The 15,784-nt window shown below is 37.5% G+C and overlaps 1 protein-coding gene across 1 annotated transcript; it reads right to left on the bottom strand.

The window, feature by feature from the left end:
• Nucleotides 1-57: 57 nt before the first annotated feature.
• LOC105045473 (uncharacterized) lies at nt 58-8,423 on the bottom strand. Its single transcript, XM_010923771.4, has 6 exons — nt 7,650-8,423; nt 6,006-6,058; nt 5,775-5,839; nt 5,606-5,684; nt 716-1,015; nt 58-592 (listed from the first exon to the last, which is right to left on the bottom strand). Exons 1-6 carry the CDS (start codon nt 8,057-8,059, stop codon nt 438-440), a joined length of 1,062 nt encoding a protein of 353 aa, XP_010922073.1. The 5' UTR covers nt 8,060-8,423; the 3' UTR covers nt 58-437.
• Between the last annotated feature and the right edge of the window lie 7,361 nt (nt 8,424-15,784).

Below are 15,784 nucleotides of genomic sequence, written 5' to 3'. Positions count from 1 at the left end.
AAATAAATATATCTGAAAATCCAGGAAATCATACATCCTTGAACTGACGGCAAAATGTTTTGGACAAGAGCTACCTTATTAAATATTCCATGCTCTAAATTTCTCAATTTATTTATACATAAATTCAACTCCAACAGTGCGATACATGCACCACCACCTCAACATAAATACCCAACTGCAAGAAATTAAAAGATCTTGCAGTTTGGTTGCAAGAAGAGCAAATGATAACATTTTTTACTTCATGACATAAAAATCTGGTACAAACAAGCACGGTTCCAAGCGAGCAAGCTGAATGAATGAAGATCATGAACCGAATCAATGCTCCAGATTTCAAGTTCTATACTATATACTTATAGAGGCATTAAGGGTCTGAGGCTGTTTTGCCTATGATCAGCACAGAGGAGTCTTGCTGTTTACTTCAGTATCCTCTCTAAACATCAAGCTGTGCTGATATCTACTTTACTCTTATGAATCTGGAATGCAGGCGTGATCCAGCTGCCACAGCTGCACTGAATGCCTGACCAATTGAAGTACCCTAGGCGTGCATCACAATGGATGCATGAGAGCTTTCCTTCCAACGCACCCTCTTCAACTGTCACAAGTTACAATAAAAACAATAAAGCCAAGTTGCCATGCTTGTTTTACTTCCAACCAAATGTAAATGCGCGGAATTTGGAAAAGTAAAGATCTGGAAAAAAGGATCCAATTGTTCTACCCGAGGTCATCCACTTCAAAGGCTCGACAAATAAAGAGGAGCACTCCGTCTCCTGAAACCTGTTGAAGGGGTTGCCACTTTTTCTTTTTTGCCACTCAAAGCAGGTCTCGCCTTCGCCTGGTACATGGCTAACAACATTGTCTTGCAACGCAATGACCCTGCGGCACTTTTTGCAGCGGTAGGCCGTTCTGCGTTGATCTCCCTTGGGGGCTTTCTCAGAAGAGTTGGACTCCACAGGCAAACCAGGGTCAGCTCCGAATATGGAACCATCTATTTTCTCTCCTTGTTTATAAGAATGACCTGAGAAAACAGTTTCAACCATCAACGATGGAATTTTAGAGAAACAGGTGATGTCTGTCTCCTAGTGAAATCAGGTACACAAACACCCATATCAAAAGAACAAAAAAAGGCCCCCACAAACACAAGATAACAGAGAAAGGTAGATAATTAAATCACAAGCACATAGTATTTGTTGTGTCATGCAAATAAAAGGAAACAATTCTCACAGTTGTCGAAAGTGATACACAAAATATATCTAATGATGTATCTAACAAGGACAACTATAGAAATACACGGTTAATGTCAAAACAATAAAAAAATAAGATCATCATGAGATATCCTGCAATCGATTGAGGCCAGAACAGATTCAGTAACACAATGGCAAAATGTGATTCTTTCCTCTTAATACTGTTTCATTTTTTTCAGGCTTGTGCATGCTACTATTGCATATGCATGAATTCAAGAAATGGATTCAGATACATATCCCGGTGTCTGATTCAGCAGGAGAGGAAAAAGAGACAGGGATGCATAGGATGAATTATAATATTAAAAAAAATATACATATATCCAGACCTTTAGTATTGTTTGTTAAAATATTAAATATATATATTAAGAATATATTTCTTGTTAAGGCTTTTCAATATATATGTTTCTCATTCAAACTTCCTAGTTAAGGAATATAAGAAAAAAACATTTTGCAAAGTTATTCATACCTACATCCATGGGCCAATCAGTACAAAGAAACAATACTCACAGCTAACATGAAAATGAAAGGTCAAACTCATTGTCAGACAAGTTAAGCCCTCCACCAAACATTAAAGTGGCAACCATACAACTTCATGAATATCTGATAAATGTCCAATTCATATGCATGTAACATGGACTTTTGAAGCCGGGCATGAGCGTCCATGTAACATAGCTATGAACAACTCCAAGCCACCCAACACATTCTAATAGCACCAAGTTTAGGCTCAAGAATGTTATCTCTGACATGAACACAGTTAGTTCTATAGAAGCTGGTGACAGATCAAGAATCCAATAGTGATGTCCACATTTTATTGGTAAGCAATTGAACATGAAACAGTCAATGCTACAGATCACAAGTTTAAAGACACCATAAAATGTGCTAACAAGTCTATGCCAACTGAACCATATGCACCTAAATGGTGAGCCAATGATGGGATAGACCATATCTCAGAACTGCCTAATGTATGACAGTATATCATTTTAAGAATTATTTCTTAGAATAAATTAAAAACCCCCCCTGAGGCCTACCTTTATTACATTTTCACCCACTAATTTCAAAAACCTACACTTACCCTCCTCAGATATAACGGCGTTACTAAAAAGTTTCTGGATTTTTAAAAGGACCAAATTACCCCCTTGGTAGCTAAAAAAACCTGATGCCTTCTTCGTCCTCCGGGAACCTTCTGGATGGATCGCCTCCCCCATGCATCCTCTCCACCTCCGATGCCGTCGACTCCGCATCCCGCTTGCCGTGATCGTCGCCCAAGCACTGGATCATTATTTCGTACCACCTCCCCCTTAGCACAACCCTCGATCGAGGCGCTCCCTCCAGCTGGTCCTTCTGCTACGATCCCGACGCCCTTGTCCTCCAACTCCTCTCCAGCCTTCCCACCGACACTGAGGTCCTCCACATTGTTACCCTCTGCGGCCACCCGACGGCCTCAACCCCACCCACCATGACGACGTCGCTACCCAAATCCGCTACGAGCTTTGTTTTTCTTTTTCTTTTTAATGGGGGCTTCGAATCAAACGTGTGCCACAGTGGAGCAGAGTTCGGAACCACCGCCAGTGTTACCAAAGGGGGCAGTTCTTGAGTCGGGACTTTAGAACCGCCGCCATTTGGGGGAAGAAGGCCAGAGGGGGGGGGGAGGTGCCAATTTGGTGGAGGAAACATCAGAATATCGGGTGGGTGAGGGTGGATGACTCAAGGAGCCAGTTGGCGAGGAAGAGGGTAGTGTCGGCTTGGGGCTTGGGGATGGCCAGCCCTAGGGAGTCCTTCCGGCTCTAGAGCTACTTCATTCTATCCTCCAGCATTGCCAAGGCGCCCAAGTCCTCCCTCCCGCAAGAGAGGATGAGAGGGGGGTGCAGCGGCGGCAGTGCTAGCAGCGGTGGCGGTGCCACTGGGTCGGTGAGGGTGAGGGGAGGGACGTGGTAGGAGGAAGAGACGCTGATGACGCACTTGCAGGGGCTGGGGGGAGGCTGGAGATGGAAGTGGAAACGATGGTGGAAGTAACGGTAGCAGTGGTAGTAGAGGAGGTAGGGGAGGAGAAGTTGGTGCAGGTGCCGTACTTAAGGTGTGCAGAGGCAGGGCGGGAGGGGTTGGAGGTGGAGAAAAGGATGGCGCAGAGTAGTGGAGCTTCATGGCCTTGGGGATGTCGGGTAAGTCCAGGGAGTGGACGAGGATGGGCTCTAGGTGACCCCAATGCTACACCCCCTTGCCCTTCACCGCCTTTGCTCAGTACTAGGCCGCATCCTCCTCCGCCGCTGCTGAAGTCTCCACCTCCACCATTGGCACATTGGCCATGGCCATCTGAAACAAGACAAAAGAAAAAAAAAGATCTCCTTTTTCCCTCCATCCTCTATAAAATTAAACTTAATTAGTATGCCGGGGTAGATAATATTCATCGTCTTCTTCCATCGAAGGCAGTAATGGCCGTCACTGCCACCGCCGCTGCCGTCGTGGGGTGCTGGCATTTAAGTGGAGCTCATTGGTGGAGGTGGCTGGCAGCTGGTTTGCAAGAAGGCTGGATTGAAGAGGATGTGGCTAATCTTTATTCAAGGTTATTTCAATCATTTCAAAAATTTATAATGATGTGGCAATGAGATTCAAGCAAACATTAACGGACTATCTAACGGCATGGGTTAGACTGTAGGGTTGACTAAAATGTTAAGGGTGTAACTGTAGGTTTCGAAAATTAGTGGGTGTATCTATAATTTCGACCTATTCTCAGGAAGGTTTTTGTAATTTACCCTATTTCTTACCATGTTTGAGCAATCTTTATTTGAAAAATTTTATGCATTTCTTGCAGCTCCAAAGTAGAAAATGGCTTCTGAGAAGTAAACATTTTTATTAACCATTATAACATAATTAATTTCAGAATTTAACTGAAACCTCTCTAAAGAGATATTAGTTATTGATTAGACGTCAATGCAGAAGAAGAAAATTGACGATTTTGAAATAAATTTGATTTGGACCAAAAATCAAGATCCAATCGTGCAATTATCATGTGCTTTCCTCAACATCAAGAAAGATTTAGTTCGCCATCTTAGTACCGGACCCCATACCAGTACCATCCTACTAGTTTCGGTATGTGGTTCGGTATGGTGCGAGATGGCGTATCAAGTGTCAGTACAGTACGATACACCATACTGATATGAGACCGGCACAATATGATATGGGAGTATCAGACGGTTCAACCCGATACGGCATGCCATGGGAAAGAAGCTATAACAAGGGACATGCTTTTGAGTGAATCAAGCTACTTCTTGAACGAATCTATCTTACTACACTTGATTTTAGTTGTCCAAACACTTACCAAGTAAAATTCATGGCGCACTAAATAGCGCATGTGTCCAAATCCTTCTAGTTATTCATACGGTTGGGCTGGGATCACAAACAAGATATAAAATACACATGAGAATTACTAACTCCTTGAGTAATTGAAGGTTAAGGTCATACACTTTTGTCTAGCATGTTAAGTGTTGCTCCCTCGATCTAAATTATAATCTCTTTCATAACTAAAATCGTACATGCAGAGCAAATGTACAGGTAACCTCCAAGCAGGTACCTTCTGCCACCAATGTGCAATTTTTTATCGATAAGATGGACAAAAACAGAGATTTCTATGACAACTCCTTGTCCTAGATACTGGCCATCTCTTTTAGAAAACTAATATTTTATCCAACAGATCCTCTAACATAGAAATAGTTTCTCTTTAATTAAATGGCAGCACTAAGTCTTCATGTTTTCTTAATAACTGCAATCAAGCAGCCACAAGAACTCACTGATATAATGGAAAGAAGATTATGATTTTTGTCCAGAGGAAAAAGATACAATAACACAAAGCAGCAGTACAGCATAGACTTAAAATTTATGCAAACTATATAAGAATAAAATAAAATTGCAAGGACTAACTGTAACTGGCAAGCTAACAAGCTTTCCAATGAAAATTGTATCACTATCAAAATTTGCAACTGTCCCATCAGGCAAGTTATATAAGGTAGAATCAGCACTCTGGAATCTTATAAGTTGGACTGGTCACTATATATTGGTAAAGCTTGGGTTTGAATCTTGTCGATCTAGCTAGTTATATAATTTATAGAACTATATGATCATTTGTTTCCAAGAATCTTCAACAAGTAACAGCTTCATCTGAATCCCTGAGATCATATACCCATTTAGAGATTTTTACATCAAGATCGTGAAAATATGCAAATACAGAATAAATACCTCTACATAAACAGACAAAATTAAGTAGCTGATGGAGCAATAAAGATATTCTCATTTGGTGTTTACTCTATTTAGACAAAGCACCAACCAGAGTGATATGAAAACTCACCATCCAGATTGATATGAAAACTCACCCAAGACTTTTAAACGGAAGCGTTTATAGATGGGGCTTGTGGTATCTACTTTAAAACCCATTTCTTCAAACAATTTTAACTGCAATTATTTAAAGGAAGAAAATTAAAATTCCTGTGCAAGACAGTGCTTTATATTACCAATTCAGTATCAAACAATAAATAAAACAACCTGATCCAGAAAACCATCATTTGGGCAAATAAACTCGCAACTTTCTTGCAAGGATTCAAGTGCATCTGGAACAAAAGAAGAGATATAAAATTACTAGAAGAATTTGATAATACCAATCGACCTTTTCTGCCAAGTTTATTAATTTTAATGTAACATATCTCAAAGCCAAGAAGTCAGTAATATTAAACTCTCAAATAATGGAGAAACAAATAGGAAAATAGTTAGTCAAACCTTCTAAGGATCTTTGTTCTGTTCTCATTAGATATGCGATAATGACGGCAGCACTGCAACATAACATGCACAATTCAAAAAGAAAAAAAAATTAAAAAAAGTGTATGTAAACCAGAGGTAGATAAATTGAAACAAGATGTAAATAGAATAAACAGACACAATGCTAGTGAAATAAACATTCAGCATGATCAACCTGAATAACAAGTCCAATATTAGGCTCCAAGAGCCAAAATGATAGCACTGGACAAATAGAACTCTTAAATGCAAGGCCCAAATAGTTCAATATCTACTAGCTGCCAGAGAAACATATTACTTCATCAGCAAACTTTGCTTTACATCAAAAGAAAGGACATGCATTTGGTTCACAATTGGAATCAGAATGGATTGAAATGGGAATCGCAATGGCCACATTCCCCGATGCTTTTGGTTTGTGACTAAAATCGGAATCGGAATCAGAATGGGATATGAATACTAGGGGAGAGTCAAGATTAGGTTTTGGGGGATTAGGGCATTCCCATTCTTCCCATAATCGGAATGGGAATGGGACTCTCTACAATCAAACAGCTGCAATAGGGAGTCACTCATTCCGATCCCTATTCTAGAGTTCAACTCTCTCCAACCAAACATGCCCTAAATGGAATCTAATATGAAAGGGAATCCAAAAGTCATACCATCTACAGACCAAGAAAGCCAAGAATCAGATTAACAAAGACAAAACCAGTACGCCAAAGATTAAATTATCCTAAAACAGAAGAAGTAACTAATAACCTCGGAGCACTTGCTCAGATCATATTATCTCTCTCCCTCTAAGTGAGGTCTGGGGTTTCAACTCTAAGTGGGGTTGGCCCTTGCTTCAACCCCACTCAGCAAAGCCTGGCTCTGCAAGTTTGATTTGATCTGCCTAGGGGCCTAGGTTCCAGCCTAGGTGGGTTAGAGTTGGTAAATGTAGTTGGTGGGTTCAGAGCGCCTCACAATCTTCTTCCTTTTTTTTTTTTTAACAAAAAGGAAAAGGAAAGAAAAGCTAACAAATGGCCGTATTCCAATTGTGTGCAACTAAATTAAAATGAGAAGCCTAAACAGTTGACATCCTACGGAAATCATGATCAATTGCATTGAATTCTACATCATAAAACACTATTTATTCATATTATCCACTTAATATACTAATTCCTGAAATGCTATCACAATGAAAGATCCCTGCCCCTTCCTAACCATCTAGAAATTATGGGATCAATTGTTCTGCAACAAGAAGAAATCTTGTTCCTCCATCAGTGCAATTTTTTCAACATGAGTTCGGTGTTGTCCACCAACCAAATAAGCAAACAGCTACAAAGCATCCTCTATCAGTATGGTTGCCATTTACCAATTATGTTAGTGAAGGAAAAAAATAGCAACTTTTTTTTTTAAAAAAAATCTATGGATTACAAAACAACCGATTTCTGTCCCAGAATCACAAATCACTGGATATTCAAAGTAAAAGAGAAATCAAATCAGTTATAAATCATAAATATCGACAAAGCTCCAACATCTCGAATCCAAGATCAATTTTTTTCTGCAAAAAGAACAATATCAATCAGAGCAAATGGCAATATCTAACTCTAATCAAACGATTTCCCCAGAAACTTATCACATAAACATCCATACCTTCTCGACACACCAGCAAAGCAATGCACCAAAACCGATCCCTCCTTCCTACTTTCATCGAGAAAATCCAAACAAACATCCAAATAATCCAGCAAATCCTCGTCTTCAGTGTCCCTCAGCGGCACCGCCATCCTCACCAGCTTCAGCTCCGGCCCGGCATACTCCAGAGAATACAGTAGCTTCTCCGGCGCCAAAGACTTCTTCGGCAACAACTCATCCGCCCCAACAAACACCTTCCGGATCTCCTTGGTCGAAATCGACAGGCCCGGCCGCCAGTCCAAGAAGAAGGAAATGGACGCCGAGCTGAGGAGCGAGAGGACGTGACTGAACTCCGTGCTCGTGCTCTGGAGCACCGCCGCCGCGTCGCCGATGTTGCCGAAGAAGAGCCGGTCCCGAACAAGGTGTGGCATCGCCGGAGATCCTCCCTACCCGCAAAAATCGCACCTTTTCTTGAGGAACTCTTGCCCCAACCCTAAATCTCGAGGTCCAAATAACTCGATGGCGATTAAACCCTAACGCTAACCCCAACCCTGGATTTTGGGAAGAAGAGCAGAAAAATCTGTGCTAAACTGGGGTTCTCTGCGGGAAATGGGGATCTTTTTTTGTCGTCGTCGTCGTCGTTCTAACCCGAATTTTGATTCGTAATGAAGATTTTTTTTGGCTACGAAGGGAAAATTCTTTTTCTCTTTTTGTTTGGGAATTCGAATGGGAGATGTGTAAAAGTTCTTTCTGCAAGAATAAAAATTTCTCCTTTGCCGTGAACGACGGTTTGCTTGGGTTTGCAAGTTCGAGGCTTTCGCACGTGTGAAAAAACGCTGCCGCCTGCATGGAGGATCACACGTGTGGGCTGGAGAGCGGCCATGGGGGCAGTGCGAGGTGAGGTGACCTTACGTTCATGTGAGTGGATGCTTACGTGGCAGTTAGGAGACTTATGATTGGTAAGTAGTGCATTTTTTTTTTTCATTTAAAATAGTAAAAATTGTTAGCTTGTTAATAATAAAGTTTTTTATATTTAAAATTTTCGATCAAATTTATATAACAGTACATATTTTTTTTTCTAGATATATTATATTATTATTGAATAATACAAGAACTTCTCTAACCAATAATTTTTTTGATGGGAAGACGTGATGTCGGTCCAAATGCCGTTACAGTGGAGTGCTGTCTTGATTTTAAAAAAAATTTGAAACAGTAATTTCATTTTCATCAGTAATGATTTTAATAAGAGTTGATGGAGGATGGTGTTGGGATTTGGTGTTCTATCTGGATGGATTGTTTGGTGTCTTGATTTATGTTTGATCAAAAAATTTTAAAATAAAGATAAAAATTAAAAATTTTTATTTTAATTACTTAATTGGAGTGTTTAAATTAAATTTAAATTTTAGAATGAAATAAAAATTATCTCGATCCTACTAAAATTCAGTCTAAACTCTTTATACTTCATTGTAATTATCACAAACTAAATATAGTGCGGAAAGTAGCTATCTGATTCTCATGCTAATCCATTTCAAATTCATTTTAATTTTGATCACAAATCAAGTGCATCCTACGAATGACTGTTTACCGATTAAATATCAAATATTTTATTTCTCAATTAATGAATATAAACAAAAATTATTTTACTCAAATTACCACAAAAAATTATTTTACTCAAATTATTCAATCAATGAATATCAAATTTTACTCAAATTACTCAATCAATGATTATGTTTTATATTACAAAATTTAAGCCTCACGCAAAATAAGCATGTTGATAACAATTTCTGATCTTGATACATTAAACACCATCAAAGAATTCAAAGGCTTCTTTTACCACTGCCCCCCAAAGAGAGAGAGAGAGATCAAAGGCTTCAGGCAGCGTTAGCACGTCAAGTAAACTTTGATGTTGTTGTCGGATGTAGAAGTTGGCCATCTAATGAGATATTCCTGCCTGCCGGTAACCAATAATATCCATACAATATGAGGTGATAAAACATGGCATTGGCAAGCTGTAGCAAAGTCTCTCACGACCACCACCTCCAATAATATCGAGTTTGAGGGCGACGCACGCACAAGGCTACAGCCAGTGATTAATTTATCGATATGGAGACCAAGAGATTCCCTCTCAAGTCCTTTCCTTTGTGTCTGGGAAAGTAGAGATGAGGTGAAGATTAGATGGTGATGGAAGGGCTGGGCTCAGCAATGTACATGGAGACAGGAGAGAGTCTTTTTTCTCTAATACGATTCTGGTACTTGTCCAAAGTGGTGGAACTAGATTACATTCCATGCATGGGTTTGCTGAAACCACTGTCTGTTGTTGTAGCAGGATCAGCAGCTAAGCCTAGCCCAATCTAGTGGGGCCTACATCATGTGATGGCGTTGTGAAACTGGGCGTCGTGATGTGGAAAGGAATGTTAGGCCATTGATTGGATGGGCCACTGATTGGGATGCCGCTTCCCACCTGTCATTTAGCACTTCAAGGGAGGCGAAGGTGTCATGCGCTGCATGAAGGTGCCATTGTGCTGATTCTTTCCTTGAGGACTCGTTCAGTTGGCGAAGCGTGTGGGATGGAATTAAATAAGATAGCTAATCTAATTTTTTTAAATAAATTATTGACCCAATCAATCTTAATAAAAAACAGTCATATATATATATATATACAAAATCATAAATAGATAAGATTTAATATCTATAATTTAAAATTTGAAATATCACAGTACGTCCCCCTCAAGTTGGAGCGTGAAGGTCACAAACACCCAACTTAGAGAGCAAGTGCTGAAATTGACATCGACTCAAGACTTTGATGAACAAATCAGCTAATTGCATTGAAGTAGAGATATGAGCTGGAGACAAAAGACCCTGTTGAATCAAATTTCGAACAAAACAGCAATCCACCTCGATATGCTTAGTTTTCTCATGAAAAACAGAGTTGGCAGTAATATGAAGCGCAGCTTCATTATCACGGTATAGTGAGATGGACAATGGAAAGGAAATACTAAGAGAACTTATCAAATATTTGAGTCAAACAAGTTCATTAGCCGTATTTGCCATGGCATGATACTCGGCTTCAGCCAAAGAGCAAGAGATGGTACTGTATTTTTTGATTTTTCAAGATATGGGAGAAGAGCCCAACATGATAAAGTAACCAGTAATCGATTGCCTAGTCATGGGACAGGCTGTCCAATCAAAGTCACAATAAGCATATAAAGTGAGGTCACTATCTGCAGAAAATAGAATAACTGACCTAGAAAGTCCTTCAAATAATGGAGCAAATGCATAGCAGCATCAAGATGATCCTGGCGAGGGTCTTGTAAAAACTGACTTAATATATGCATTAAATAGGTGATGTCTAGTCGAGTGATAGTCAAAAAATTAGATGCCCAATAATACGATGATATTGTGTATGATCTGGAATAGGATCATCTGAGTCACTGAAAATACAATGCTATTGAACCATAGAAAAATCAGAAGGCCGAGCTCCTAGCATCCCACATTCCATTAAAATATCAAGAGTATATTTCTTTTGAGAGAGAAAAATACCAAAAGGAGATCGAGTTACCTCAATACCCAAGAAATATTTGAGTGGGCCTAGATCTTTAATGCCAAAACAACAGTCAAGATAAGCTTTGAAAGTAGCACAACTTATGGAGTCATTATCCGCCAAAATAAGATCATCTACGTATATCAAGACAACAAGAAAAATATGGCCACATATACAAGTAAAGAGAGAAGGATCATCAGGTGATGAGATAAAATCATACCATTGAATAGCATCTAAAAATTTCTTGAACCACTAACGAGATGTCTGATGTAAACCATATAAAGATTTATACAGCCGACACACCATTCCTGACTGTGTAGACTTATATCCAGAAGTAAGAGTCATATAAACTACTTCTTTTAAATCTCTATATAAAAAAGCATTGTTAACATCAAGTTGATGAAGTTCCTAACCTTTTATCGCTGCAATAGCCAATAAACATCGAACAGTGACCAACCTAGCCATAAGAGCAAACGTCTCATGAAAATCCTCATCCTTCACTTGAGTGAAGCCTCAAGCCACAAGACGAGCTTTGTACCATTCAATCGAACCATCCAAATTAAACTTGATTTATACGTCCACTTGCAAGTGTTAGGCCGTTTCCCAGAGGGTAGAGAAGTAACAATCCAAATGCGATTGGTCTCAAGAGCAGCAAGCTCTTTGGCCATTGCATCACGCCAATGTGCATGTTGAACTGCCTGAAAATAGGTTTTAGGTTCCTCATGAAAACTAAGAGATATTAAGAAAGCATGATGAGTGGTAGGAAAATAGTGATATGAAATAAAATAAGAAAGAGAATGATTAGTACTTCAAGAAGTAGCATCGGGGACCCAACATTAAGTATTACCTAAAGATTGGCAAATGTAATCTTGTAGATATGATGGGGGCACAAATAACATGCTTAGACCTTATGGAGAGAGAAGTTGGAGGCTAATCATGCGTGGAGGTTGTAGAGTCAATAGCTGGAAAAGAGGAATTGAAGCTACCAGATTCATGATCGATAGTAGAATCATGGTCATGAACCGCAGCATCAAATGCAGGACTAGGAACTAGAGAGGTTGATATGGATACGTAGGAAACATCATCATCTATGACTATGTTAGATATAACTGGGTAAGATGAATTATCCACAATAACACCCATGGAGCCATCCAAAAAGAGAAAAACAGACTCATAAAAAATAACATCTCATGAAACATAAATTTGATGAGTAGCCAAATCATAAATCCGCCAGCCTTTCTTACCATGAGGGTAACTCACAAAAATGCATTTAACAGCTCTAGCATCAAATTTGGTACAAGATCGATCATGAATTTAAGCATAGCAAAGACAACCAAAGACTCGAAAATGGTTATAAGGAGTGCTAGAAAATAAGAGCTCATAAGGTATCTTTCCAGATAAAATACTAAGAGGTGTATAGTTAATTATGTAGGCAGCAGTAAGCACATATTCATCCCAAAAATAAATAGGAAGGTTATCCTGAAAATGAAGTGCTCGAGCAACTTCTAAAAGGTGATGATGCTTACGTTCCACACGACTATTCTATTGAGGTATGTCAATATATGAAGTTTGATGAATAATGCTATGTTGAGAAAAAAAAATTGAATTAGGGAAGATGTAAACTCGATGCCCTTGTCCGTATGCATATTTTGAATGAAAATATTAAATTGAATATGCACCATAACATGAAAATGAGTAAAATAATGATAAACATCATATTTGTATTTCAATAGGAAAACCCAAGTAACATGACTAAAGTCATCAACGATAGTTAAAAAATAATGAGCACCTGATAAAAAAGCAATTGGATATCACTCCCCACACATCACAGTGTATTAAAGAAAAAGAAGTACTTACATTATTTTGACTTAATGAAAATTGAACATGCATTTGTTTTGATTGATGACAAATATCACATGCAATAACATTATTAGAAATTGAAGACAAATGAGAAAGCTAAGATAAATTACGAAAAGAAGCATGGCTAAGACGTTGATGCTACAAAACCACACTGGTGGTATGACGAACTGATGAAACAAGAGAAGCAGTCACAAGACGAAGGTAATAAACTCCATGTCGTGTGTTATCCGGTCCAATCAGCCTCCTCGATACTTGGTCCTGAATGACACAAAAAATTGTCAAAAAAGTTACAAAACAATTGGCATCATGGATAAGCTTTTGATTCGAAATTAAATTCATTGAAAATTAGGAATGTAAAGAACATAATGCAGTATAATGTCGGTACTAAGAGGGATATTCTCAACATGTGGAATCGATAATTGTGTCCCATTTGGCAACCAAATAAAAGAAGAATTAGAAGAGGATGGCAAAGATGAATTATTTGAAATCATATGATTAGAGGCTCCGATATCTAAAATCCAATCAACAAGTGTAGGAACAAAAGAAATGTTACCAACTACATTTTCATTCCCCATGATTTTATCATTATTCAGAAGAGAAAGAAGTTGCTGGTATCACTACAACAAAATAGGTTATTAGCGATGAAAATTTTTTATCACTAATAATCTATTTTCGTCGCTAATAGTTATTAGCAACAAAATTTTTATCGTTAATATTTCATCGTAAATAATCACATCGTTAATAATATTTTATGATAGAAAAAAATTTCATCATGAATAATCGATTATTTACGATAAAAAAAATTTATCATTAATAAAATTTATTTTTTTAAAAATTATTTACGATGAAAAATTTTAGTCATAAAAAAGAATATTTACGATGAAATTTAACATCGCTAATAAATAACAGATTAACAGCGATAAAAATATTTTCATCACTATTAATTTAATTAAAAATTTTTATAAAAATTAAATTTTTAAAAGTTTTAGCGATGAAAAATTTTCATCATAAATATAATTTTTTGCAATAAAAATTTTTATCGCTATTAATTAATCAAATTTATAAAAATATTAGTGACATAAATTTTTCATCACAAATATAATTATTAACGATGAAAATATTTTCATCACTATTAATTTAATAATAATTTTTTAAAAAATTAAATTTAAATAATATTAGTGACGTAAAGCTTACATCGTAAATACAGCAATTTTTGACATAAATTTTTATCACTAATAAATATAATTATTTATGATAAAAATATTTTTATCACTATTAATTTTATATAAAATATTAATATTTTTAAATTTATTAAAAATTTTATTTATGATCAATTTTTTTATCATAGTAAAATATTTTTGGCGACCAATATTTCATCAAAAATAATTCCATTGCTAATAATTTATATATATTTTTTTAAAAATAATTTATGAATATATATTTTTAATTTATATTTATAATATTTTTATAAATTAAAAATAAAAAATAAAAATAAAAAATTTGCATAATAAACTCATAAATAAATTTTATTATTTTATTATATTCAATTAAAATTATAAAAGATTTGAAATAAAAATAAAAAATTATATAAAGAGACCGTCAAGTGTTGGCATCTGTAGAAGGAGAATGAGCTGGAGAAAGGGAGCGCTCAAAAGAGCTTGGACCGACCTATTACTGTCTCATCAGCTGTATCATCCACTCTATCTGTGCCATCCGCTCCATCATCTGAATTTGGAGCCGCTGATACTCATCAATGCGTACAGCTAACTCATGAGCTCACTATCGATCCTCAGTAGCCTGTCTCTGCATCTCCGTCAGTTGAGCATCGCAGGTAGTATAGATATCAGTCCTAGACGAGCATGAAGATGAGGGAGCAGTGATCCTATATCCTAGACCCCTAACATAACAGGATCTCGTATCAAGTATCTGATCACAGATCTCGTCATCTGTGGATGTGGTCGAGCCTTTAGGGGTAGGCTGGGATCTTATGTCTGTCATACGGTCCTGAAAATTAAAGTTATAGCTATTTTAATCTTTTAATAAAAATTAAAATGTGAATAAAAAAATTAATTAAAAAAACGTACAAAGAGCTCCTGGCTCTCCATCATCCACTCCCCTAATCGTTGCTGGTGGATCCGCTGGTAGATATCGATCCTACCAGAAAGCTCGCCACTCTTAGCATCTCTCTGTAATTTAAGAATAATTAATTAAAAAAATTTTAAATAGCTAGAGAATTATATACTAATTAAAATTTACTTACTATCTGTTTCATGTGACAAGTGAATGACTTCAAACCCCCATAATATGGTATGATCGAATTTTGGGGAACAGAAATGGAAATGTGTATCCAGATCTAGGGCTACCACCAGATTCCTCTTCCTTCTAAAATTCAAACTGTCTCGTTCGATTCATGATGTTTTGGACATATCTTCTATATACAGTTACCAGTCAAATTAGTAGATAACAAATTTAATTTAAGAATAAATGATTCAATCATTAAACTCTAAAAAAAAAAGTTTGGATGTGTAACCTGATATGCCGGATCCTCGTTGTGATCATCCGGCCCAATTGGGCCTAGAATCAATCCACAGCCTAGCAAAAAAAAAAAGGGGAAACAGAGGAGAAGACTCCTTCGGGAGTCTTCTTCCTCCTCTCACCGGCTCCCAATCGGAGTCGAAGAGCCCCCCTCCGGCTCTATTTAAGGAGGAGAATCCTCCTCTCTCCCTCTCACCGAAGATTCGAGACCCAGTCGGCG

This window comes from Elaeis guineensis, chromosome 5 (genome assembly GCF_000442705.2).
Source record: "Elaeis guineensis isolate ETL-2024a chromosome 5, EG11, whole genome shotgun sequence".
In the NCBI taxonomy this organism is placed as follows: Eukaryota; Viridiplantae; Streptophyta; class Magnoliopsida; order Arecales; family Arecaceae; genus Elaeis; species Elaeis guineensis.
This window is presented reverse-complemented; position numbering and strand designations above follow the sequence as displayed.